At 55.3% G+C, this 24,410-nt stretch overlaps 1 protein-coding gene across 5 annotated transcripts in view; it reads left to right on the forward strand.

Annotated features, from left to right (window-relative positions):
• The window catches only part of BMP1 (bone morphogenetic protein 1), a 47,353-nt gene extending 24,426 nt beyond the window's left edge, over positions 1–22,927 (forward strand). The window contains exons 9-20 of one of the 5 annotated variants that reach the window (XM_055427173.2): positions 3,767–3,869; positions 5,657–5,773; positions 6,022–6,167; positions 6,279–6,474; positions 8,101–8,226; positions 9,018–9,223; positions 9,855–10,035; positions 13,958–14,083; positions 17,083–17,210; positions 17,562–17,775; positions 19,749–20,112; positions 22,182–22,927. In XM_055427173.2, coding sequence (XP_055283148.2) covers positions 3,767–3,869; positions 5,657–5,773; positions 6,022–6,167; positions 6,279–6,474; positions 8,101–8,226; positions 9,018–9,223; positions 9,855–10,035; positions 13,958–14,083; positions 17,083–17,210; positions 17,562–17,775; positions 19,749–20,112; positions 22,182–22,224 — 1,950 coding nt within the window. In that variant the 3' untranslated portion in view covers positions 22,225–22,927. The other 4 variants (XM_055427175.2, XM_055427174.2, XM_055427176.2 and 1 more) reach the window with 4 other exon arrangements.
• The last annotated feature ends 1,483 nt before the right edge of the window (positions 22,928–24,410 follow it).

The raw sequence follows: 24,410 nt of genomic DNA on the forward strand, positions 1-24,410 counted from the left end.
CCCCCTCCCGAACCCCCCTCCCACCTCCCTCCTCCCCTTATCCTCCATCTGGGTCATCCCCGCATACCAGCCCCGAGCATCCTGTAACATGCATCGACCCTGAACTGGCGATTCATTTCACATATGACAACATACATGTTTCAATGCCATTCTCCCAAACCATCCCACCCTCACCCTCTCCCACAGAGTCCCAAAAACTGTTCTATACATCTGTGTCTCTTTTGCTGTCTCGTATACAGGGTTATCATTTGCATCTTTCTAAATTCCATATATATGCGTTAGTATATTGTATTGGTGTTTTTCTTTCTGGCTTACTTCACTCTGTATAATAGGCTCTAGTTTCATCCACCTCATTAGAACTGATTCAAATGCATTTTAATGGCTGAGTAATACTCCATTGTGTATATGTACCAAAGCTTTCTTATCCATTTGTCTGCAGATGGACATCTAGGTTGCTTCCATGTCCTGGCTATTATAAACAGTGCTGCAATGAACATTGGAGTACACATGTCTCTTTCAATTCTGGTTTCCTCGGTGTGTATGCCCAGGAGTGCGATTGCTGGATCATATGGCAGTTCTAGTTCCAGTTTTTTGAGGAATCTCCACACTGTTCTCCATAGTGGCTGTACTAGTTTGCTGGTCATTTTCTGAAAAGATAAAATATTGGGTAATAAGATGCTGGCTCTAGAGCAGGAGCTGGAACAGATTTTCAACTTCGGTTTTTCAAAATGCCAGGAGTTGTCTTTTTATCATAATGATACTCCCGATGATGATTTTTTTTATCATCCTCATCAAGAGTAATATTGTGTGCTTTTGAAGGATTCCCTGGTAGCCTGGTTAGGGTTCCAGGCTCTCGCTGTCATGGCCCAGGTTCAGTTTCTGGTCAGAGAACTGAGATCCTGCAGGCTGTATGTGTGAACTCAGTCATGTCCAATTCTTCGTGACCCCATGGACTGTAGCCCACCAGGCTCCTCTATCCGTGGAATTTTCCAGGCAAGAATATTGGAGTGGATTGCCATGCCCTCCTCCAGGGGATCTTCCCAACCCAGGGATTGAACCCTCTTATATCCTCTGCATTGGCAGGCAGGTTCGTTACCACTAGCTCCACCTGGGAAGCCTGTGCAGTGTGTCCAAAAAAAAAAGAGTAGTATACTATACTTTTCATGATCTCACTTGATTACCTCTTGTAATCCCACTTGATTACAGCAAAGCAGCAAAGTTAATGAAAGCCTCCCCAACACAAACATATTTAAACTCATGTATGAATCAAAAGAAAAGATGAAAGGTGGACCATGTATTCCAAGCTAGGTCAGGATGACATGTGAATAAATTGGGGTGAAAAGCAGTGAAAATATGCTGGACTGAGATTGAAGGTTGTAGTGAATTGGAAGGATTGGGCTCTATGCACAGAGGGAGGGAGTGAGGAAAGATTGGGCCTCATGGACGGAGAATGGGGTCCCTGGGTTTGAGATTGTGGATGTTGACGAGATTTAGGGCATGATGTGTTGTCTGGGAAGGGGCAGAGAGAGGGTGGGAGAGGAAGGCAGGGAATGCAGAGGTCAGGAAATGGCAAGGATCATGCAAGTCGATGGGGAAATCATGAGGAGTTCTGACGGGCTTGGTGCTAAGGTCACCATGAAACAGGAGCTCTTCTTGCCCAGTGGTAGCATTGACCTTGGCTGCAGACAGCAGCTGCCAGCGCCTGCTGTGGGGTCTTTTTCATTCCAGCCTCCACTCTGTGTGTGAGTCGCTCAGTCCTGTCTGACTCTTTGCAGCCCCATGGACTGTAGCCGCCAGGCTCCTCTGTCCATGGAATTTCCCAGGCAAGAATACTGGAGTGGGTTGCCATTCCCTTCTCCAGGGGATCTTCCTGACATTCCTGACCCAGGGATCCAGATTGGGTCTTCTGCATTGCAGGTGGATTCTTTATCATCTCAGCCATCTTGGAAGCTATGGGATCTTTTTCAGTCCAGCCTCCACTCTGTCTGCCTCTAACATTGCAGGGAGCCAGAGGGGAGACGGACTCCCTTGTCCCTTTCTCCTCTAGCAGGGAACCTAGTTCTCACCTAACAGGTGGGCCCCTCGGAACTTCGCATGCTCACTGCACATGCCTTGCAGATGGGCAGGGGGGCAGTCTCTGGAGTCCTTGCTGGTTAGACTCAGAAAGTACAGCAAGCTCCGGAAACTACTAAGCAAGAAAGTGTGCTTCTCTACCTGTTCATGAGCCCACCTACTAGAGAGACTCGGTAGTTACCAAGGTGTTAGAGGTCCCTCCAATATTAGGTGAACTTTTGATGAGTTCAAAGGACGAAATGAGTTTATGTGCAGAAGGTGCTTAGGGCAGTGCCTGTACCCATGAAGGGCTGTGTCAGGGTGAGATGTCTTTCCTCGTTTTACATACTAGGTAACTGAGGTTCAGAGAGGTCAAGTGATTTACCCAAGGACTCACAGCAGGAAATGCAGAGATGAGATTCAAACCCAGTCTGAAATGACTGGGGCCTGAGTTTTTCACTCAGTGATCTTTTTAACATTTTGCTTTTTTTTTTTTAATGATTTGTTTGGCTGCCTCAGGTCTGTTCCAGCAGGTGGGATCTTTCACTGTAGCACACAGACTCTCTAGTTGTGGCCTGCAGGCTCAATAGTTGTGGCACACGGGCTCAGTTCCTCTGAGGCATGTGGGATCTTAGTTCCCCTGCCAGGGATCGAACTTGCGTCCCCTTTCATTTCAGGGAGGATTTTTAACCACTGGACCCCAGGGAAGTCCCTCATTAGGTGATTTTTTCATGCATGGCTTATTCTTCTAAGTCCTAATTTCCTTGATAGAGATGTGTGTGTGTGTGTGTATACTCAACTATATTGTATAGTTGAGTATCTTAAACCCATTCACGGGAGGCATACAGACCTGATGCTCTCCTCAGCGGTCAGCATGACCCCTGCTCAAGACCAGAATTTAATAAATATGTGATCATAGGTGACCTCTGCTCTTCCTCTCTGGACTCTGCATTCCCATTCAGACCCCCCAGTACCCAAATGCTGTCCTGGGCCCTTCCTATCACCAAGGAGACCTCTTCCCTCTAAAGATGTTGTAATTTATATTATTTAAGTTGACCACGAGAAGAGCTAGGTTTGTGTAACCCTAAGCAACGGCTCCTTAACTAAGGAGATCAGTAAAATGAGACCCTGGATTTCAAACATATATTCAGTGAGGTCGTGCATTTTAAGTGAGGCCTGGCCTGGGATGTCTGGGAAGAATGCTGACTAGAACTGGCAGATGGCTGGGAAGGAGGGACATTTCTGTGCCAGGAGCTCCTTTTTGGAACTCTTAACTATTTTTTTAAAATTTATTTTTGGCTTCGCTGGGGTCTTTGTTGCTGAGCACTGGCTTTCTCTCTAGTCATGGCAAGCGGGGGCTACTCTGTTGCGATGCCCAGGCTTCTCACTGCAGTGGCTTCTCTTGTTGCAGAGCACAGGCTTTAGAGTGTGAAGGCTTCAGTGGTTGCAGCATGCAGACTCAGTAATCGTGGTGCACGAGCTTTTGTTGCTCTGTGGTGTGTGGGATCTTCCCGGACCAGGGATTGAACCCATGTCCCTTGCATTGGCAGGCAGATTCTTTAATCACTGAACCATCACGGAAGTTCTGGAACTTTTAACTATTTATAACCCATGGCAGATGGCCTTACAAGGCAGGCAGCGGTCATGGGACTGATGGGTGAGGCCAGTGAAGCATGGGCAGCAGTGTAACCTTCTTCCTCCCCCATTTCCCCAGATCATTCTGAACTTCACGTCCATGGACCTGTACCGTAGCCGTCTGTGCTGGTACGACTACGTGGAGGTCCGAGATGGCTTCTGGAGGAAGGCGCCCCTTCGAGGTACGGGCCCCAGCCTCGCCTTGCCCACTCCACAGTCGAACCCTTGGTATAATTGCTCACATCACAGCCTGCATCCTCCCTGACACCAACACCTGGCCAAGGGCAGCACCGTGGCGTGGAGGCCAGGAGTCCTGGTGCGGTCAGTGCTGCTAACTCCCTCGTGAAGTGCGTGACTTTGGGCAAGTCCCTTCCCTAGTCTGGACCTCGTGGAGACCTTCGTATGGGCTTCTGGGCTTCTCGCAGATGATGGCTTATCAGTGTACATGATGGGGGGTCACACCAGGTAATAGAGGGAGATGGACAGGCCCATCTTCTCAACTCCAGGCTCTCTTGCTCATCTGGGCAATGTCAGAGGCTCTGTTTCTTGTTTGTGAGATGTGGCCTGAGGGTGCCCACAATGTAGCCTGGTGCATCATGGAGGCCTGCGTTCCTGGCACAATGGCCCAAACTTGTTTGCACAGGATGCTTTGTCTTGGGGTAGGGCGGTGGGGGTGGGGGAGTGGGTAAGTGGGGGATGGGTGGGTCAGAACCACAGGACAGAAGATCCTGTGATGGACATAGAGCCTGAGGGGCTACCTGAATTTTCCTTCTCTGATCTGGACCTGATCCTAAGTGGCTCAGGACCGCTGCTTAGCTTTAGAACCTCTGCCCCGTAGCTTGTGCCTGAAGCAGGCTGACAAGTTCTCACTAACCATCTCTCCCCTCCCCCCCGGTTTGTTTCTGATGTTGGCCTATTTCTTATTAGTCACCCAAAGCAGCTGTCTTTATGATACTTCCTGCTACGAAAGTGTGAATGTTTCCAAGATTGCAGTTTCTTTTTCACAACTTGCATTCCTAGGGCAGCACCCTCCATCCGCTGCCAAAAGTTGGGAAAACACCCATCTTACTAGGAACACACAAATCATCCCAAGTTGATTCTTGACTACAAAGGATTTCACAGATGGCCAACCTCACCCGCTTACGTGGATTCTTGTCAGGTTTTATGTCAAAGAATGCATTTTCTGCCCAGTTCCTGGATTCGGGGGTTTATTTGGGCTCCTATGGCAGCCCCGGTCGCGGAGAGTCGGATACGACTGAGCGACTGAACTGAACTGAACTGATGGCAGCCCACCCCCTCCACATTTGAGCAAATGACAACATTTTGTCATAGCCAAAGAAAGCTGTGTTTGCTTTTGGTTATTGCTTGTTAGCATGGATAGCAAGTAAGAAAAGATAGGTAACGATGATAATGCTCTTTTTAAAAAGTGTCAATAAATAAAACACAGGTATCCTTGGTTATGGGCTTCCCTGGTGTCTCCGTGGTAAAGAATCCGCCTATAGTGCTGGAGATGTGGGTTCGATCCCTGGATTGGGAAGATCCCCTGGAGAAGGGAGTGGCACCCCACTCTAGCATTCTTGCGTAGAGAATCCCATGGACAGAGGAGCCTGGAGGGCTATAGTCCATGGGATCGCAAAGAGTCGGACATGACTTAGTGACTAAACAACAACACCATTGGTTATGGTGAGGAATCCTCTTTCCTCCAAAACACAGACTTCTTCCTATCCTTTCCCTTAAGTGCATGAAATCTTCTAGAGTGGCCTCTGGCTCTTCAAGGCCATCCTGGATCTTGGATCAGATGCAGGCCAGCTGGAGTGTGTGTGGTCTTGAGAATGTGCATCAAGGGGAGACCAGGGTCCAGCACCCACCCGCAGAGATGGGGTGGGCTCCCTGGAGTTGCGGCCCTGGGGCAAGAAGGGAGGAGGCCTCACTTGAGCCTCCCTGCCCTCTGTCCGCCCCATCTGTGCAGGTCGCTTCTGCGGGGGCAAACTCCCCGAGCCCATCGTCTCCACCGACAGCCGCCTCTGGGTTGAATTCCGCAGCAGCAGCAACTGGGTCGGGAAGGGCTTCTTTGCGGTCTATGAAGGTACCGAGGCAAGGGGAGAGGGGAGTTGGAGGTGGGGTCCCTGGACACCCTAGAGCCACTCCCTCCTGGCACCCCAGGGGTGAGGCCAAGGCCCCTTGAGGGAGGAAGCAGAAATCCCAATGGGATCGGCGGGGGCCTGGGACCCCAGGAGGCTGGGGGACGTGGTCGGGACTGGAAGAAGGAAAGAGGCGCTCAGAGCATTCTGACCAACACTCCCCTCTTCCCCACCTCGTCCCTTGTCCCCAAAGCCATCTGCGGGGGAGATGTGAAAAAGGACAATGGCCACATCCAATCGCCCAATTACCCAGATGACTACCGGCCCAGCAAAGTCTGTGTCTGGCGGATCCAGGTGTCTGAGGGCTTCCACGTGGGCCTCACCTTCCAGTCCTTTGAGGTGGGTCAGGGACCGCCCCCAGGATGGGGCCCACCTCCTGAGGGCTTTCAGGGCTTGGGTCTGGGCCGCCAGGGCTCCTCTTGCCGATGAGCCTCCCACCTCCTCCCCCAGATCGAGCGCCACGACAGCTGCGCCTATGACTACCTGGAAGTGCGGGACGGGCACAGCGAGAGCAGCACCCTCATCGGGCGCTACTGCGGCTACGAGAAGCCCGACGACATCAAGAGCACGTCCAGCCGCCTCTGGCTCAAGTTCGTCTCCGACGGGTCCATTAACAAGGCTGGCTTTGCCGTCAACTTTTTCAAAGGTGCCTCCTTCCCCGCTGCCCCACCAGGCCCACCCCTGTGGCCAAACCATCCTCTTTGGTCCTTCTTTTTCTTAATTTTATTTGTTTGTGGTAAGAACACTTAGCGTGAGAGCTACACTCGGAACACAACTGAGTGTACAGTTCAGCACAGGTATGGTGCTGTGCAGCTCTGTCAGCCTGACTGAAACTTCTTTAAAAAATGATTTTAAATTTATTTTTTTCGCTGCACTGCATGGCATGGCAGATCTTAAGTTCCCCATCCAGGGATTGAACCCAACCCATGCCCCCTCCAGTGGAAACTCGGAGTCTTAACCACTGGATTAGTGTTATCACTCAGTCACGTCTGACTCTGTGACCCCATGGACTGGGTAGTCCTCCAGGTTCCTCTGTCCATGGGATTCTCCAGGCAAGAATACTGGAGTGGGTTGCCATTCCCTTTCCCAGGGGATCTTCCCGACCCAGGGATTGAACCTGAATCTCCGGCTTTGCAGGCGGATTCTTTACCATCTGAGCCACTGGACCACCAGGGAAGTCCCTTGACTGAAACTTTATGCCCTCTGAGTTGTGACTCCCCACCCCTCATCCCCTGGCACTCACCATTCCACTCTTTAATTTTATGAATTTGACTGTTTTTGATACCTCATGTGAATGGAATCATGCACATTTTAACTTTCTGTGACTGGCTTATTTTAACATAATGTCCCAAAGGTTCACCTGTGTTGTTGCGTATGGCAGAAGTTCCCTCTTTTTTAAGGCTGAATAGTATTCCACTGTGTGTCCAGATCAGATTTCCTTACTCTAATCCATCAGTGGACACCTTAGCTATTGTGAATTGTGCTGCTGTGGCTTCATTCCCACCTCATTCATTCACTCAACACACTTCTAGAGATGTGTAGACCCTGGCGCCCTGTCCTTGAAATTATGTCCTAACCAGGCAGGAAAGGTCCCAGTGAATAATTACATATGAGTAAATGCCACACCTAGCCGATAAATGGTAGGTGCTCAACTAAGAGTTGACATAATTGAATTGAAGAGTCCACACGTTTGTGCAGAAGGGATGTTGGTGAGAGGCAGAGGCAGGAAGTGCCATAGGAGCTCAGGGAGGAGGCAAGACAGCATGGACTTTTTATCGGTGTGATTCTGGGCATTGAGGGCATTCTGCCCAAACTTCCTTTCCTTGTGTTAAGCTGGGGACAGCAACAGCCCCTCCATCACAAGCTTCATGTAGGGATTGAAGGAGAGATGCAAGAATAGTACTCAGCCAGGGATGGCACAGGAGAGACAGCAGTGAATGAAGGTGGCTACCAGCCCAGCTAGTGTGGTCAGAAGGAAGGCTCCATGGGCTCCATCTGTCCCTTCCTTCAGGGGCTGTCTTCAGCTGGATGCCCTTGAGACCAGGTGGCGTTCTGAGCAGCCGTGGAAGGCCGGGTGGGGCAGGGAAGCCCTTGTCCTCGGAGCTGAGTGGACAAAGGAAGGTCACAACTGACTTCTTCCCTTTGGAATGGGGCTAGGGGTGGTCTCAGCAGCTTGAGGGACCCTGGGCTTGACTCTCAAGCAGAGGGCAGGAGGAAGAGGGCCCTGGACCCCAGACTGGGAGTCACTGACACCCTTGCTTTCTGACCACAGAGGTGGACGAGTGCTCTCGGCCCAACCGCGGGGGCTGTGAGCAGCGGTGTCTCAACACCCTGGGTAGCTACAAGTGCAGCTGTGACCCTGGGTACGAGCTGGCCCCCGACAAGCGCCGCTGTGAGGGTGAGTGCCCCCAGACCACCCAGGACCCTGTGCCCTATCCCCTTCCAAACCCTCCAGCCCAGGTCTCTTATGCCCCTAGGACAGCCCTTTTTCTGGAAAAACTAGGATTCCCTGACACTTTGGTCACCACTGGTTGATGAGGAATACATCGTATATTTCAGTCCCCTAGAACACACTGTGACCAGGTGTGATGTACTTCGGTTTTGTTTTGTTTTCATTCTTGTTCTTCTTTTTAAATGCTGATCTTGATTGATTTCATCACCCACCAGAAGGTGGTGATCCACCATTTGGCAGTTCTTGGTCAGGCACTGAGTTTCAGCCTCTCATTATAAATGTTCCCAGGAGGCTAGTGAAACCCTATCTGGCTAACTGACTCCAGCTCAGCCTGATCTTGCTGCCGGCTTCTCTCTGCTCACCTCAGAGCAGCCCCTTCTCCCTGCCTCCTGGTCCCCACCTCCCAGCCCTCCTTGTTATCCTTCCAGTCCTCCCTGTCTTCCCCGCCCGCTGCCAGTCCCCTCTGCCTCCCTCCCAGCACTTTCTGCCCGCTTGCACTGCCTTTCTGGAGCCCACCCCCTGCTGAAGCAAGTGCCTGGCCTGTTCTCTCGCAGAGAAAACAGAAATGACCACACAACTCCTCAACTCCCTCTACTCTGAAGACACCCCCTCACCCTGCATCCTTCACCTCCACCCCAGAGAGACCAGACACAAGCCCCCTCCTTGGGCTGGGGGAATCCACAAATCCTTCCTTCCTCCTTCATGCACCCCAGCCCGTGTTCATGCCCTTTCTCTAGAGCCGAGACTCCTGGGGGGTGACACTGCCTTCCTTGTGCCCCCAGCTGCCTGTGGTGGATTCCTCACCAAGCTCAATGGCTCCATCACCAGCCCGGGCTGGCCCAAGGAGTACCCCCCTAACAAAAACTGCATCTGGCAGCTGGTGGCGCCCACCCAGTACCGCATTTCCCTGCAGTTCGACTTCTTTGAGACCGAGGGCAATGACGTAAGTGCCCACCCCAGGGGCTGAGGAGACTGAGAGAGGTCCGAGGTGTGGGAGCTCGGCTCAGTGCCTGCTTCCTACCCTCTGAAAGAAACACTCCAGGAATGTGGAAATGGAGAGCACCTCAGGGAAGCAGTGGGGCTCAGAGAGGAGGGCCCTGAAGGCCACGGAGCATGTGGCACATGGGAATAAAGGACATGGAGTCCGGATGCCTTTGGAGAGAGATGGGGCTGGGGGCTTGTGTGGGGAGCACAGGAGGAGCTGATGGGGCGGGGGTGGCACCATTTTTTAATTATTAGATGCTGCAAAAGAAATGTGGGTTTCCCAGGTGGCACTAGTGGTAAAGAACCCGCCTACCCATACAGGAGACACAAGAGACGCGGGTTTGATCCTTGAGTTGGGAAGATCCCCTGGAGGAGGGTATGGCAACCCACTCCCAAGTATTCTTGCCTGGGAAATCCCATGGACAGAGGAGCCTGGCTGGCTACAGTCTGTGGGGTTGCAAAGAGTCAGACATGACTGAGCACATACATAGCAAAGGCGAAAGGACCCACAGAACAAGGAGCCTCCCTAGGTGGGGGTGGTCAGGAGTGGCTTCCTGGAGGACGTGGCCTGGAGCTGTACTGCCCCACAGGTGTGCAAGTACGACTTTGTGGAGGTGCGCAGTGGACTCACGGCCGACTCCAAACTGCACGGCAAGTTCTGTGGCTCCGAGAAGCCTGAGGTCATCACCTCCCAGTACAACAACATGCGTGTGGAGTTCAAGTCCGACAATACGGTCTCCAAAAAGGGCTTCAAGGCCCACTTTTTCTCAGGTAACCCTGGGCTGCCCTGCTTCGGGCCCACCCCCCCCTTCTTACTGCCGCTGCAGCCCCTGCACTCCCCAGCCCCTCCGGTGCCGGGCGGCACGGTCTGTCCCCTGCTCCCCCCACCAGCCCTCCACCACCAGGCCAGCCTCTTCCTGCCTGAACGCCTCTATCCCTAAGCCCTCAGAGCAGTATGGGAGCCACCCTGAGGCCGGGCAGTACATAGACCTGCAGAAAGGAAGGGAGAGGGCGCTCCAGGGCTTAGGAGCCCCAAGAGAGGGCAAGCCCTGGGAACAGGGAGCGCAGTGAGGTGGACACTGCCCCAGGCAGAGGAGGAGGGTGTTTGTGTTGGACTGCGGGGCAGATTATCTGGCAGTGGTTGGATCTTTAATCAGACCCTGCATGTGCCAAGTGGGGTTATGCTGGGGGCTTCACAAGAGTTGAGGATCCCCTCGCATCAACCCTAAAGCCTCCCTGCTCCCCCAAGGCCCACAGTGGGGCGACTCAGATCCAATCAGCACTTGTCTGTTGAAAGCTGCCACATGTAAGGCTAGGGGTCAGTCCCTTTGATGGCCCCATTTCCAGGCAGACTCAATGGTAGTCAGAGCACCTGCCCAGCCTCTCTGAGCAGGGACCTCCAGGGGTCCCCAGACACCTCTCCCCTGCTTTGGTAACCCCCAGTCCTTCACCCGGGGCTAGGCTGGGAGGAGGCTGGTAGTCTTCTGGAGGCAGTAGGACCTGGGGCACCAACAGTGTTTAGGGTGGGAGAGAGTGTGGGGGGTGGGGGGCATGGACTGGCTGGAGTGGCCCAGGGGTCCTTTGCACACGTAGTGGGCCGGGCATGGGTGCAGAAAGGCCAGAAGCCCCTGGCCGGGTCCCTGCCACCTTCCTTTTCCCCTCCTCTGCCTGGAGTCCTGCATCCTTGAGCCCCCTGTGGCTGCCCTGCACCCTTGCCTACCCCACTGGATGCCATGCACTGCCCCTGGGCACTGGTTCCCCGCTTGGCACGGCCAGCCACCCTGCTCTGCATACAGTGCCCCCAGCCCTGGCCCCACTGCTGGCTGAGACCACCCCGCAATGCAAATCCCTCTCTTCCCTGGGGACACCCCCAGAACTCCTCAAGGTGCTCACCAGAGGGCCGAGGGGATGTAACATCTATACTCAGGGGTGGGCTCGGCGCCAGAGAAACCATTACCTGCTTACTCTTGTCTCTTGCTGCCCTTCTGTTGCTCTAGTCTTGGGGTCGGTGGGGGGGTCAGTACTGCATCTGTCAGACCTAGAGCCCAGGGCTCTCCCCCCATGGTTGCTGCCCTGCCCTGGCACACCACAGTGTGCACCCCACCCTCAGCCCTGCATAGATGCACGTGCACACACACACACACATGCACGCACACATGCAATGCCCCTTTGCACAAGAAACCTGCAGAGGACCCTCGCCACTGGGCATCAAGGTTCAGCCCTCAGGACCCCCTGGGGCACCTGACTCTGGCCGCCCAGGAGAGGGGCTGTTTGGACTTTGGGACACCCAGCAAGGAGACCATAAGGCAAGAAGAAGAGAGAGCCTGAAGACCTTCAGTGTGATCCCAGCCACCTTCCGGGGCATTTGGCACTGGAGGGTGAGTGCCATCTCCTTGTCCCAGCCTGTGTCCACCCCTGCTCCTGCCCTTCTTGCAACCTGCATTCTTGGCTCCCAGGAGAGGCCACCCCCACCACCACCATGCCAGAGCCCCGCCCCAGGCACTGTAGCAGGCCCTCCTCGGGGCTCACGGCTCTCACTGCCACACTCAGCCACACTCTCCCACACAGTTTTTCACTGGGCAAGTATCTGTTTGACCCCTACAATGTGCCAGGCATCATACTTGGTATTTAGGGGAAATACGAGGAAGGTTTGAGGGTCAATTTCAGGAAAATCTTTGCTCACTCCATGGAGCTGCAACCCCTGAAGCTCCCAGCATAGGGTCACCAGTGTGTTCCTCAGTGAACTCCCAGGATGGGTTGTAGGGTGCTCACCACCCCCACATTTTCACAGGGCTTGTGCAAAGGCAGCTTCCACAGGGCCCTCATTCAGGGTCCCCACGGTTCTCTAACTTAGGCGACCTGGGGAAGGACTTGGCGACCCCACCTCTTGTCCTTGGGTTTTTGTGGATCCTTCTTGGCCTGAGAGGGGATAAGCAGGGCTACCTCCGAGTCCATTCTCCAGCCCTCAGGCCCTTCTCCCAAGGGAGACCAAGGACAGGTCTGTTGTCACAGACCTCGCCTGGCCATGTGAGTGCCAGTGGGCATCTTTCTAGCTTGGGATTCATCTCTGAAATTCTTGTGTTCATCTCACGACACCCTTCCCTGAATGCCTGCCTCCATGCCAGGCACCGAGTGCCCAAAATGACTGCGGAGAAACTGGAAAACGTGTGTGTGACGTACAGCGTGCCTGTGACCACGTGTCCCTCCGTGTATCAGTTTCTGTGTTCATGGGAGTGCGCATGTGCAGACCCACCCGAGCCAGAGCAGCTGAATGTATGAACCCTCTGCAGGTCGCTGATCAGCCCGGGGGTCTCTGCATTAGAGTGTGTCTCTGTTTGTACCCACCTGCAGGGCCTTGAGGGCAGCTGTGCCCCCCTGTTTGCCCCTGTGTGTGCTTCCTCACATGTGAGGAGTGAGCAGCCAGCGTCTGTTTGCGTGTGCACACGTGCACAGGTGGCTGATGGCCGATGTGTGTGCATGTGGTGTCTGTGTGAGAGGGGCTGGTGTGTGTCCTATGCACATATGTGTGTGTGTGTCCCTGTGGGTGGGTGTCTGTGCTGCCGGATCGGGAGGACAGTGCAGGGTGAGGGCTCCTGTGTCTGTTACTGTGTTGATGTGAGTGTGTGTCTGTCTGTAACATACTCTGTGACTGCCTCACCAGAACAGAGCCAAGCTCTGGGTCAGGCCCCTTCCCGTGGACCGCTCCCCTCTGCCAGACTTTAGTGTCCTTCCCCAGCGTGCGGCCTCTCCCTCACACGCAGGCCTTGTCCCTGCCGCAGGCTTCCTTCCACCCATCCCCCTGTCGCTGTGCCTCCCCCATGCCCCGCTGCCCCTCCGTGACCTGGCTGCGCCGGACATGGCCATCCTGCATGTGTGTCCCGCTGGCCCCCCCTGCCCCTTGCCCCGCCCGTGGACCCCCCCCTTGGAGCCAGGCCTGGTTTTCACTGCTCTCCCTCCCTGGCCCCTGCCCTCCACCCCCCTGGTCCCTTTTCTCCTTCTCTCTCTCGTTTCAGAAAAGAGGCCAGCTCTGCAGCCCCCCCGGGGACGCCCCCACCAGCTCAAATTCCGAGTGCAGAAAAGAAACCGGACCCCCCAGTGAGGCCGGCCTGGCCTCCCGGACTCTTTGTTACTCAGGAACCTCACCTTGGACGGAATGGGCTGGGGGCTTTGCGGCCGCCCACCCCCACCTCCGCTCGGCCTTGCCGGCCCACCTCCCTCTGGCCGGACAGAACTGGTGCTCTCCTCGCCCCCACCCCCCTCACATGGACAGGGGCCCCTCCTTGCCCCCCGCCCCCTCCCGTTTTGATGGTGTCTGTGACATTTCCTGTTGTGAAGTAAAAGAGGGACCCCTGCGTCCTGCTCCTTTCTCTTGCAGTCTGCTTGTCCATGTGTCTGTTTTTCCACTTGTCCGTCTGTCCAGTAAGCAGGTAATGGTAGAGGGTGCCCATGCCGGTCAGCTCCAGACCCCAACCCTCCCTCCATCCATTTCAACTTTCTCTCCGCACAGCTGGGCCCTCTCAGCTGGCTCTGCATGAGGCAGTGCCCCGGACCCCCACCATCGCCTTGACCTCTGCTCCCTGCCCTGCCTCCCCCAGGGTGGGGAGGACACCCGGCCAGGCCCCCCACTTCCCTCGGGGTGCCACTGCCCTTGGCCTGTGCACAGACCGGTCCTCCCTTGCTTGCTCCCCTGCAGACAAGGACGAGTGCTCCAAGGACAACGGCGGCTGCCAGCAGGACTGCGTCAACACCTTCGGCAGCTATGAGTGCCAGTGTCGCAGTGGCTTCGTCCTCCACGACAACAAGCATGACTGCAAGGAAGGTAAGTGGCCCGAGTGCCCATGGCCAGCTGGCAGCCTGAGAACCGAGACTGCGGAAAGGGCTCAGAGGTGCCATCTCCCTTGGCCTCTGTTTGGACTCAAGAAGCTGAGTGACCTCTGAGGTCACCTCGTTTCGCCTTCCACGCTCCTCCCTCCACCAGCAACATCCAAGCCACACACACTTATGGAGGCGGGGGGCTTGCGGCTACCCCCAGGCCCTGTTGTCAGGCTGATCTGGTAACTAGCGCTCCTTCAAATCCATGTTCAGGGGTGTCTCTTTGTTCCAGCCTCCCTCTGTCAGGGAGGTGAGCTGGGACAGTAGTGAAGAGCTGGGCTCTGGAGCCAGGCTGCCTGGCCCAGCCCCACCTCTTAGCCAGCTGTGGGCCCTGAGCCACTGAGTCCCTCCCCCACGCCTGGATTTGCTCGTAGGTGCTGCCTGGTGGGCAGCGACACTGATGTGCTCCAAGAAGTGCCCGGCTTGTAGCAGGCACAATCGTGTGTGTCACCATTATTGGTCACTTACTCTGACCCCTGGGAACACCTAGAACAGGGCTGCTGCCTCCCTGACATTGAGGCTCTGCAGAATCTCAAAAACAGTTCTCGCGTCCTCTCCCATATCACGTGGTACCTCTTCTTTGTACACAATACAACCCCGGCCTGCTCCCTGTGGTCAATACCACTGTGGCCCATGCCAGCTGGCGACGCACTGTCCCCAGCTACACCACACAGACTCGCCTTTGACCTTGAGTGTCTGTGTGCCCTTGGGCCAGTCCCTTCACCCCTCTGAGTTCAACTGTCTCACCCATGAGATGGCCCTAAGCTTTTGAGCCCTTGCTTTGAGCACTTAGCACGGGGCCCGGCAGATGCCTCTTCTCACCGTCACTGTGTGGACAACCAAGGTGCCCGTAAATAAACTGCCAGTGAGAATACACATAGCTGAAGCACCGAGTGGACACTCCAGGGCTTTCCACCCCGTCACTTCAGGCTCCCAGATACGGAGTTCCACTGACTCACGGAGCCCCCGCATCTTTTAGCTGGGGGGAGGACCTTCTTCTGATGCTGGTTCTAAACTGCATGCCATCTCTGTGCTCTCTGTGAAAATGGAGGTTTTGCTAAGGAACCTTCCGCACCAGCGTCAGCAGGAGAGCAGGAGCAGGTATAACATTCCTGGGAGGGTAGCCTGTGTGTGGCTCTGAGTCACTTGAGAAGCACATATGGTTCCTTACTCAAGTGATAAGCTAGGAACAAATCAGTATTTCCTGACCCCCTGCATAGGGTGCAGCGCTATGCAAAGTTCTGTGGGGAATTAAAGATGGGGACCCCTCTGCTCTCGAGGAGAATGCTGTCTAGCTGGGAAGAGAAGCAGGTGTGGAAGTAAATTAGAGGGCGGGGAATACCAGTAGATGTGGGGAGATAGTGAGTGTGGACAAGGAAAGCTGAAGATTAGTAACAGAAGCAGCTCATAGCTCAAACGTGGAGACCAGCGACCCCACACTGCCTGTGAGGGCCCTGCTCTCTCTGTACCCTGGTGGCCTTGCATTCATCCTATGAGCCTCTAGGCACAGCTCTGTGGGCTGCACGCCACCCACCCCTTTTTCCTTCTCATCACAGCAGTGCACTGGCTTTCCTCAGAGGGACCTGTCAGGCTGGATGATAACGAATGAAGAGCATCATCGTTTTAGTTGGAGTTGTGAGGCTGTGCTTTTCCAAGGCAGAAAGCAGATTGCCATGGATCAAGGAGTCATGATTAGTGAGAACGTGACATAGCATGTTTTCTTGAAGAAAAGGGAGATAAGAGGGATGGTAGTCAGAGGGGAGTGTTGTTTTAGGATGGGCAAAGTGTAGGAAGGTTCGTGGGCTGGACGAGCTAGCAGAGAGAGCGAGCGTGGGTAACGTGTGATACAGAGGTGCCCAGATGGTGGGAAGCAGTGAGCTCCAGCTCATGAAAGAAAATCTACTCCTGCCCAGGAGGAGGGGCACCTTCTCTGAGATGAGGCAGGAGGGAAGGTGAGTGGAAAGGTGAGTTTGCAGGTAGGGGTCAGGAGGTTGAAGTTGTTCATATTTTCAGACTCTACCTTTCCCCAGGAGGCAAGAGGTGAGGTGGTCTGCTGGGAAAGGGAGCTGGGAGTTGAGGAGAGGGCCAAAGGTTTGGAGCTGTAGATGAGGAGGTGAGAGATGGAGCTGGTGAAGGGTGAGTCCAAAGAATACCAAGCAGTGGGGGCCCAGCCACACTTAGAGACCACAAGTGAGATTTTCCAAGATGGCACAGTTCAAGCATGGCCATTAGTGAGCAATCGGGGTGATGGGCCATGTGGTCCAGCTGATAGAGAAGCAAGGTAAGTAAACCCAGGAGGAAGTATTGGGAGGAACCAGAAGGATCAACACCATGTTGGTCTTTGTAAAGTTGACAAGGTATTAAGGGAAACGGGGGAGGGGGGTGCGCTGGCGCTGAGCGCCCTGGAAGAATGAGAGGTGGCCCCCAGCACTGAGAATTTGTGGGTGATGGCAGAGCCTTGTGGGGAAGGAAGTGAGAACTCACAGAACTGAGAAGGTCAGGAGAGGCCAGCATGTGGGTGGACCATCCACGTGTTTGCTGACGTCACCTAGGATGGTGGCAGGAGTGGAGTGGAGAGAACTGAGTCAGGTGCCAAGGTCTTCTGTGAATATGGAAGCATGGCAGGAGATCAGAGGATGCTGACTTCACAGGGGGGAGAGGAGGTGTGGTCGATGGCCTCAAAGGTCCACGAGGTACCTGGGAGGGCTGCTTCCATAGATGCTGCCAGGCGAGTCCAGCTTGAAACTAAGCAGCCAGATTTCCCCAGGCTGGATGGCTGAATAGAAAACAAGTCGTGTGAGCCTTCAGCTCATTTCTAAGTGGAAGACAGGAGAAGCAAGAAAGGAGGGGGTGGGAGGGAGGAAACGGCTTCCTTCCTTTCTTCATAGGGGCCATTAGAACCCAGGAGTCCCCACTGATCCCCTTCCCTGCCTCACCTCCCCACAGCGGGCTGTGACCACAAGGTGACATCCAGCAGCGGCACCATCACCAGTCCCAACTGGCCTGACAAGTACCCCAGCAAGAAGGAGTGTACCTGGGCCATCTCTAGCACCCCTGGGCATCGGGTCAAGCTGGTAAGGTGCCACTCCCAGGCCTGCTCCTCCATGCCATCTGCCCATCACCTATTTCCCGTCAGCTGCAAAGCCTCACGTCACTCAGAGCCCCTTAGGCTGGTGACTGGCTAAGCCCACAGGGCCAACATCCCTGCGGGAACTGCAAGTCTGGCCTGAACAGAGGCCCTTTCCCCAGCATCATGTTGGGGTAGGCCTGCCATTGCCCATTCCTAGGTCCTCCCTCTCCCTATCCACCAGCAGCGGCCACTGTCCTGCTGTCCCTGAACTGGGGTCCAGAGGTGTTGGTTTGTTGCCCACGTCTCCTGCCCTTGGCCATATTCCTAATTCTCTGTTCTCCCTCACACCCTCCAGACCTTTATGGAGATGGACATCGAGTCCCAGCCTGAGTGTGCCTACGACCACCTGGAGGTGTATGATGGGCGTGACTCCAAGGCCCCTGTCCTGGGCCGCTTCTGCGGGAGCAAGAAGCCCGAGCCTGTCCTGGCCACTGGCAACCGCATGTTCCTGCGCTTCTACTCTGACAACTCCGTGCAGAGGAAGGGCTTCCAGGCGTCCCACTCCACAGGTGAGCCCGCTGCAGGCCAGGTGCCCTCATGCAGTCATTTGTTCTGGAGGCATCTGCTGATTCTGGTCTCAAATGCAGACCAGGGGCTTGGATGGGGGGTTTACAAATAGCTCCTGAAGACACAGACAGGCCCAGCCCCTGGCCAGGTGGGGAGACAGCATGTCCTGAAGGCTATTAAGCCGATTTCTGTTCTTTGGCTTGAAACACCTAAAATCATCTTCCCTTGAATCACTGCTTTATCTCATTATTTGAAGACTCAGCTCAAATGCCTTCTCAGTATAGAGACCTTCCCTGCCCATCTAATATAACGCAACGCCCTCTTCCTTTTATTTTAATATCATTCAGCTTTATTTTCACCAACGTGCTTATTTTCACCAACTGGAATTATCTTATATATTTGTTTACTTGCTTATTATCTACTCTCCTTGCCCCCCTAGAGGTAAACCTTCACAGAGCAGGAATTTTCTGTCTTGGCCCTGCTGTCTTTGTACCAACTGGATTAGTTCTTGGCCTCAAAAAATATTTACTGAATATTTTTAAAAATCTTACCGAAAACAAAATAAGCCTTCTGGGCAAAGGAGGGGAAGTCCTGATTTGGGGTGTGAAGGTCAGAAAACAGGGCAGTAACAAGGGGTAGAGAAGCCAGAGATGGGGAGGGAATCTCCGGAGTCCCTGGTGGCAGGACACTTGACTGTGCAGTAGCCCACCCACAGTCCACCCCCCAGATCTACTTGTTCATTCATCCTGCAGACATTCATTAACATGCAGCATGTATGTGACAGCATCCTGAGTGTGGGTCACAAAATGAACGAAGCAGACACACCTCAGTCCTTGAGGGATTTGCTCTGCATTTACTCGTTCATTTATTCAACCACTTTTTATGAGCCCTGGTCCCCTGCAGGGGACTCAGAGGGCCATGGGGAAGTGAATCAGCCATGAGCCCTTCACCTTGCCCACCTGGGAACCCGCAGCCTGGGGGTGAGACGGGACCCAGACAGATAATTCCAACAGAAGACAAAACACGATCAGGGCCTTGCTCTGGGTGTGAGATGATGGGTCGTTGCAGGCGGGGGAGAAGCCCAATCACAGCCACAACCCCAGATAGCTCTGGGTGTACACAGTGAATGCAGGTCATGTAGTATGGCCAGAGCAATGGCCATGTGATGAGAGCAGTGAACTGGGGATGGTGTGGCTACAGAGAAAGGCTATAGTCTGGTCCTGCGAGGCCTGGGATGTCAGGCCAGCCGTGGCCTCTGGGGGCTTGGCAGGCTTCTTGGAGTCTTAAGCTACCTGTTGGGGAGGTCCCAGAACTGACGGATCCACAGCCTCCCCTCCTTCCTTTCAGCTCAGGCCATGCCCACCTACTTCCCTCCCTCCCCCCAACCCCCACCGTGAGCCCAGGTGTCCTGGAGGCCAGAGGACATTCAGAGAAGGTGTACACGGATGGCCTTGACCTCGTCAGCCCCTCCCAGCACAGGGTCACACACTGGAGGCCCGGAACTCCATATGGCTCTCAGAGCTGCTATGTTTGGCCCACATTGTGTTTTTTAAAAAAGCCGAGCCAACATTTAAAAGTTAGGAGTTTTCACATAAAACCCAGATGGACATCTTCTCGCTTAAGAACAGGAGCTCTGGCGTCACAGAGCCCTCATTCTTCCATGACAGCTATCAGCTGGAGCAAATTAGCAACGTTCTCTTTCAACAAGTGCATCCTCCCTGGGGCCTCCACGGAGAGCGGCCTTTCACCCGCTGCATCCCCGGGCCTCTGTGGGCATCTCTCCAGAGAAAGAGCAGCTGAGCACTAGTTCCAGGCCAAGTCCTGGGCTGGATCCAAACCCACCTATCTCTAGCCATGTGGCGCTGTCCCAGGGCCTCCATCCGGCCAGGAGGGCTGCACGTGGGGAGGGACAGTGCCTGGGCCACGACTGTGCCCTGGGCCAGCGGCTGACCTTGTGTCCCCCTCCTCCCCCTAGAGTGCGGTGGCCAGGTTCGGGCAGAGGTGAAGACCAAAGACCTTTACTCCCACGCCCAGTTTGGCGACAACAACTACCCGGGGGGAGTGGACTGTGAGTGGGTCATCGTAGCCGAGGAGGGCTACGGCGTGGAGCTGGTGTTCCAGACCTTTGAGGTGGAAGAGGAGACCGACTGCGGCTATGACTACATGGAGCTCTTCGACGGCTATGACAGCACTGCCCCCAGGCTGGGACGCTACTGTGGCTCAGGGGTGAGGCCCCCACACTCCCCACCCCTCTCACCCCAGTGCAGGGACCCAGTGCCTCTGTGGACGTGTGCAGCAGCCCGTGCCTGGCACTTTCCAGGAGCCAGAGGTCAAGCCTGGTAGGTCTCCCAGCTCACAAAGGTCCACCTGGCCCTGGGCCATCCCCACCAGGAAACAAGGTCCTTTCTGGCTGACACTGAGGTTCCTGCAGCCTCTGGGATAGACCCCACCCTGACCCAAGCCTGCTCAGCACCACTTCAGTCGGGTCTCCAAGGTGGTTTTCATTGGGGGAGGAGGTTGGAGTTCCCTCTGCCCCCTCATTCCCTTGCCCTGGTCCAGAAGCAGCTGAGCAGGGCCCGGAATGAGGGCAGAGGCTGGGGCAAGAGCCAGGGCCCAGGGCTGAGCTGAGCCGCGCTAGGCAGTCATCCTGGCTGAGCCATAACAATACCCTCATCTCTTCCCCTGCCAGTTTCTCTTCTTGGTGACAGGCCAGCTGGTCCCGAAGCATATTGGTGCTGCTGTCCAAGCAGACACTGAGCATCATTTCTTGGTCCATAAAATGGTACTTTCAGAGGCAGTGGGCAAGAATTTCCTTGATGGGGTTTTAACTAAGGTCACAGGAAAACCACAGAGGTGGATTTATTTTCTCCAGGCAGAGCCTGTGAATTCTTTGGTGTTTTCTTTTCTTTTCTTTTCTTTTTTAATCCTCTCTTCCTTCAGAGAATGCCATCTTCCCCTCCCCATTCGACATACCCACACACACTGGCACATGTACTCATACCCATATGTACACTCAGACATGCCCTCCTGCCCATCACTTCTTGCTCCCCTGCCTCTCATGGCTGTGCTCTAGGACAGCCTGGGTACCCCAGAAAGGGTTAATCTTCCCAGGAGCTGCAGCAGCTGCTGGACCCAGCATTGGCCAGTGCAGTCTCCCCTTAGGAGCAGAGCTTCAGCCTTTGTCAACTGGCAAAGGCTGGACAGGACTGGAACAGGGTTGGGGGGATGGGGACATGGAGCCACAGCCCCCTTGCCGGCCGGGCTTAGCCGCTCTGGATACCTGGGCTACCAATTGAGTGCCCCCTCCCCACTTTGCCCTTTGCATCTCCCTTGACCTGACACCTTCGGGTGAGTCACACACCAAATCGGGTGTCCCCAGGTGGCTTCTTGCAGAGACTGGCATCAGGCTGGAGCCAGCGGGAGGGGACTGGGGAGGGAACCCAGTTCCGTCAAGACTTCCTGGCATGGTTGCTGGAAATAGCCCCAAGGTTCTCAGAAATGATCCTTTCCACACCTCAAGGGCCAGGGCCTCCGTGTGCTGATGCTCCATGGGCGGCTGCCACTCTAAGCGCTGCACACAGAGGCGAGGAGGGGCTTGCAGGAGACTCGGAAGGGGCATCGTCTGGAGCCCACCATGGCCCGCATCTGAAGAGGGGAGGAGGGGAGAGGCCAAGTCCAGGTCTGGGGGACCCAGCTGTCCTGTCTTCTCCAAGAGACAGCTGGATTGCAAGAAGGCAGCTGGCACATTACTCCCTTTGCAGATCCCTTTGCAAAACCCTGTCACAGCCATCCTCTTATTTGTCTCCTCCACCCCTGCCACCTCCACCCACCTTTCTAGATTTGGAGAGCAGAGAGCATTTGCTCCTTCCTGTTTGCTTTTGAGCGGAGTGAGGCCCAGAGAGGGGCGGTGCATTGCCTGAGACATCACAACTAACTAGTTAGGCACTGGGTACGGAATGGAAGTGTGACTCTGAACTTAAGACCAGCCCCCGGTACCTCCCCTACTCCAGTGTGCATGCTAAGTCGCCTCAGTCATGTCTGATTCTTTGTAATGCATTGGACTGTGGACTGCCAGGCTCCTCTGTCCATGGGAGTCTCCAGGCAAGAATGCTGCAGTGGGTTGCCATGCCTTCCTCTGGGAAGCCTCCCAACCCAGAGATCACACCCATGTCTCCTGCATTGGCATGCAGATTCTTTACCCCCAGAGCCACCTGGGAAGCCCTCCCCCTACTCCAAATGCCCCATTAAACTCCAGCTCACAAGAGTCTTCCTCCTGCGTCAAGGCACTGGGGGAGCCTAGTGGGAGTCTGGAGCCACCCGCCTCCCTTATAGCAGGAGAACTGGGGGAGGGAAATGGCAGTCCCAGCCCCTGGTCCTCAGCCTCATGCCCACCCCTTTCCTCTGACAGCCTCCTGAGGAGGTGTACTCGGCAGGCGACTCTGTTCTGGTGAAATTCCACTCTGATGACACCATCACCAAAAAAGGCTTCCACCTGCGGTACACCAGCACGAAGTTCCAGGACACTCTACACAGCAGAAAGTGACCGCTGCCCTCACACGGCAGGGATGGGAGGCCTGCTGCCCTCGGTCACCTGAGCCGGACAGCGGGGGGCAGGCAGAGAGTGGGAACCGTGTCCCTGTCCCCTGGTGCCAGGACCTGCGGGCTGACAGTCCCAGTGAAGCTGTCCTCGGGAGGTGGGGCACTGGACTCCTGCATGAGCTGCTGCCCCACGATCCCTTCCTCCCTCGCCCCCAACCCTGGGAGCGAGGGGCCAGGGCCAGGGAGCCAGAGCTTGCCCTGAGACACTTGAAGTGGCCATTCCTCTCTGGGGGCCCAGCCCGGTGTGTGAGGACCCGCCCACCTTCCCCACCCATCTCCATGCACCCTATTGTGTATAGCCAGTGGCATATCTTCATTGCGATGTACGTCTCCCACCCCTCTCCCTCCCCTGATTTGGTTTTGTTTGAAGCCCCCACCTCCCCCTGTTTCCTGGGGCGCGAATTTCCGTGCATGTCCCACAGGAGCCACATGCGGTAGCGGTGGGAGGATGAAGGGGAGTGGGTGGGGGCATCAAGACAGGGCTTCTCTCAGGCCCAGCGGCTGGTCAGCCACACCAGGGCACCCCAGCCAATAAACCGAAAGTGTTACAGCCAATGTCCTGTGCCAGAGGCTGTCTGGGATGTGGGGGTGGCGGTGGAGGGGGGGTGGTGCTGGGCGCACATCGTCCAGGTGTGGGTCTGGGGCCGTTGCATAGCCAGGACACCTGGCCTCGCCGGCTGCCCTTCCTGCCTTGATTCCAGGGCCCCTGAGAATGTGATTTCACACTCGGGCACACACAGATACGGATGCCTTGCACACTTGAGCCTGCAGGCACCCCCTTACCTCACAACACTCCCACACAACCCAAGGGGCAGAACGGAACGTTCTGTAAAGCAGCTGTGCAATGGGAAGGGAGGAGGTATGTCAAGGGGATGATGGCGTGTGTCTGTCTAGCTGGTGTCCAGCCAGTGTCCAGAGGGGTCTTCTGTCTCTGGGTCTGGGTGGTGGGCTAGAAGAGTCCACCCGGACCCAGAGTACCATCATCATTCAGAGCAGATTCATCAGTCAGCTCCCTGTACCTTCCTTCCTGAAGGTCAGACCCCACCTGAGTGCTGGCCCCTCGGGACCATCTCTCTTCGAGGAGACAAGAGCCAGACGCTAGGCAGCCACAGAGCAAACATTCCAGCTCTGGCCCCCTCTCCTGAGGCGACCTGTGTGTCATGTCTGGCCTCTCCTTCCTGCCTCTGCCTTCTCCCTCCCCAGCCAACAGTGAGGTACAGACCTCAGACCTGTCTCCCTGGAGGCCAGCAGGAGAGAAACCAAATCCCTGCTCCTTCCTTTCAAAGGACCCTCTCCCTGCTTTCCGTGGATCTCACAGGGAAAGAAAACCCAGAGAGGACCCAGCTTCCCTGCCTAGACTGGCTACTGCCAGATTCCAGAGCAAGCCAGCAGTCTGCTGCAAGTCCTGGGGCTCCCTGAGGGCCTCCAGTGGGACTGTGGGTCTTTTCCCGGCCCTAGACTTCTCCCTATAGCAGAGCCAGATATGCCAGATACTAAATCTGGACTCTGTGGGGGGACCCACCCCCAGGAACAGTATGGCATATGTGTTGCATCCCATACTGGTCCTTTAAACCATGTAAGCCAGACACACGGCTAGTGTCCAATGTGCAAGTAGGCTGATGTGACCCGACGGTCAGGCTGCAGCCCTCTCTTCCAGTCCTGACTGCAGGTGAGGGAATGGGTGATGGCTGGAGGGCCAGCTAGGTCCCAGGCTGTGATGTCATGGCCACCCCTCCACCTCCTCTGACCAGAATGTTCAGCACAGCCCAGAGGACCATGAACAGAACAGAAAGGCCCCCAAACCATTTGGAGCCTCCCAGGCATCTCATCTGGACACTTTGCCAACCAACCTGGGCTCAACTCTGCAGCAGAGTTCATCGTCAATGGTCCCAGCTCTCCTCGCCAGCCCCCCGGGTTGCTCTGAAGCTCAGAGGACCACAAGCCACATGTATGAAGGGAGCCAGGATCCTAGCTCAGGTCCAGCCTGCAGGGCAGAGAGTACCCCGTCCTCCCTCCAGGTCACGCCAGACGCAGGTCA

This window comes from Moschus berezovskii, chromosome 7, assembly GCF_049115385.1.
Source record: "Moschus berezovskii isolate FMDL1 chromosome 7, NW_MosBer_1.0, whole genome shotgun sequence".
In the NCBI taxonomy this organism is placed as follows: Eukaryota; Metazoa; Chordata; class Mammalia; order Artiodactyla; family Moschidae; genus Moschus; species Moschus berezovskii.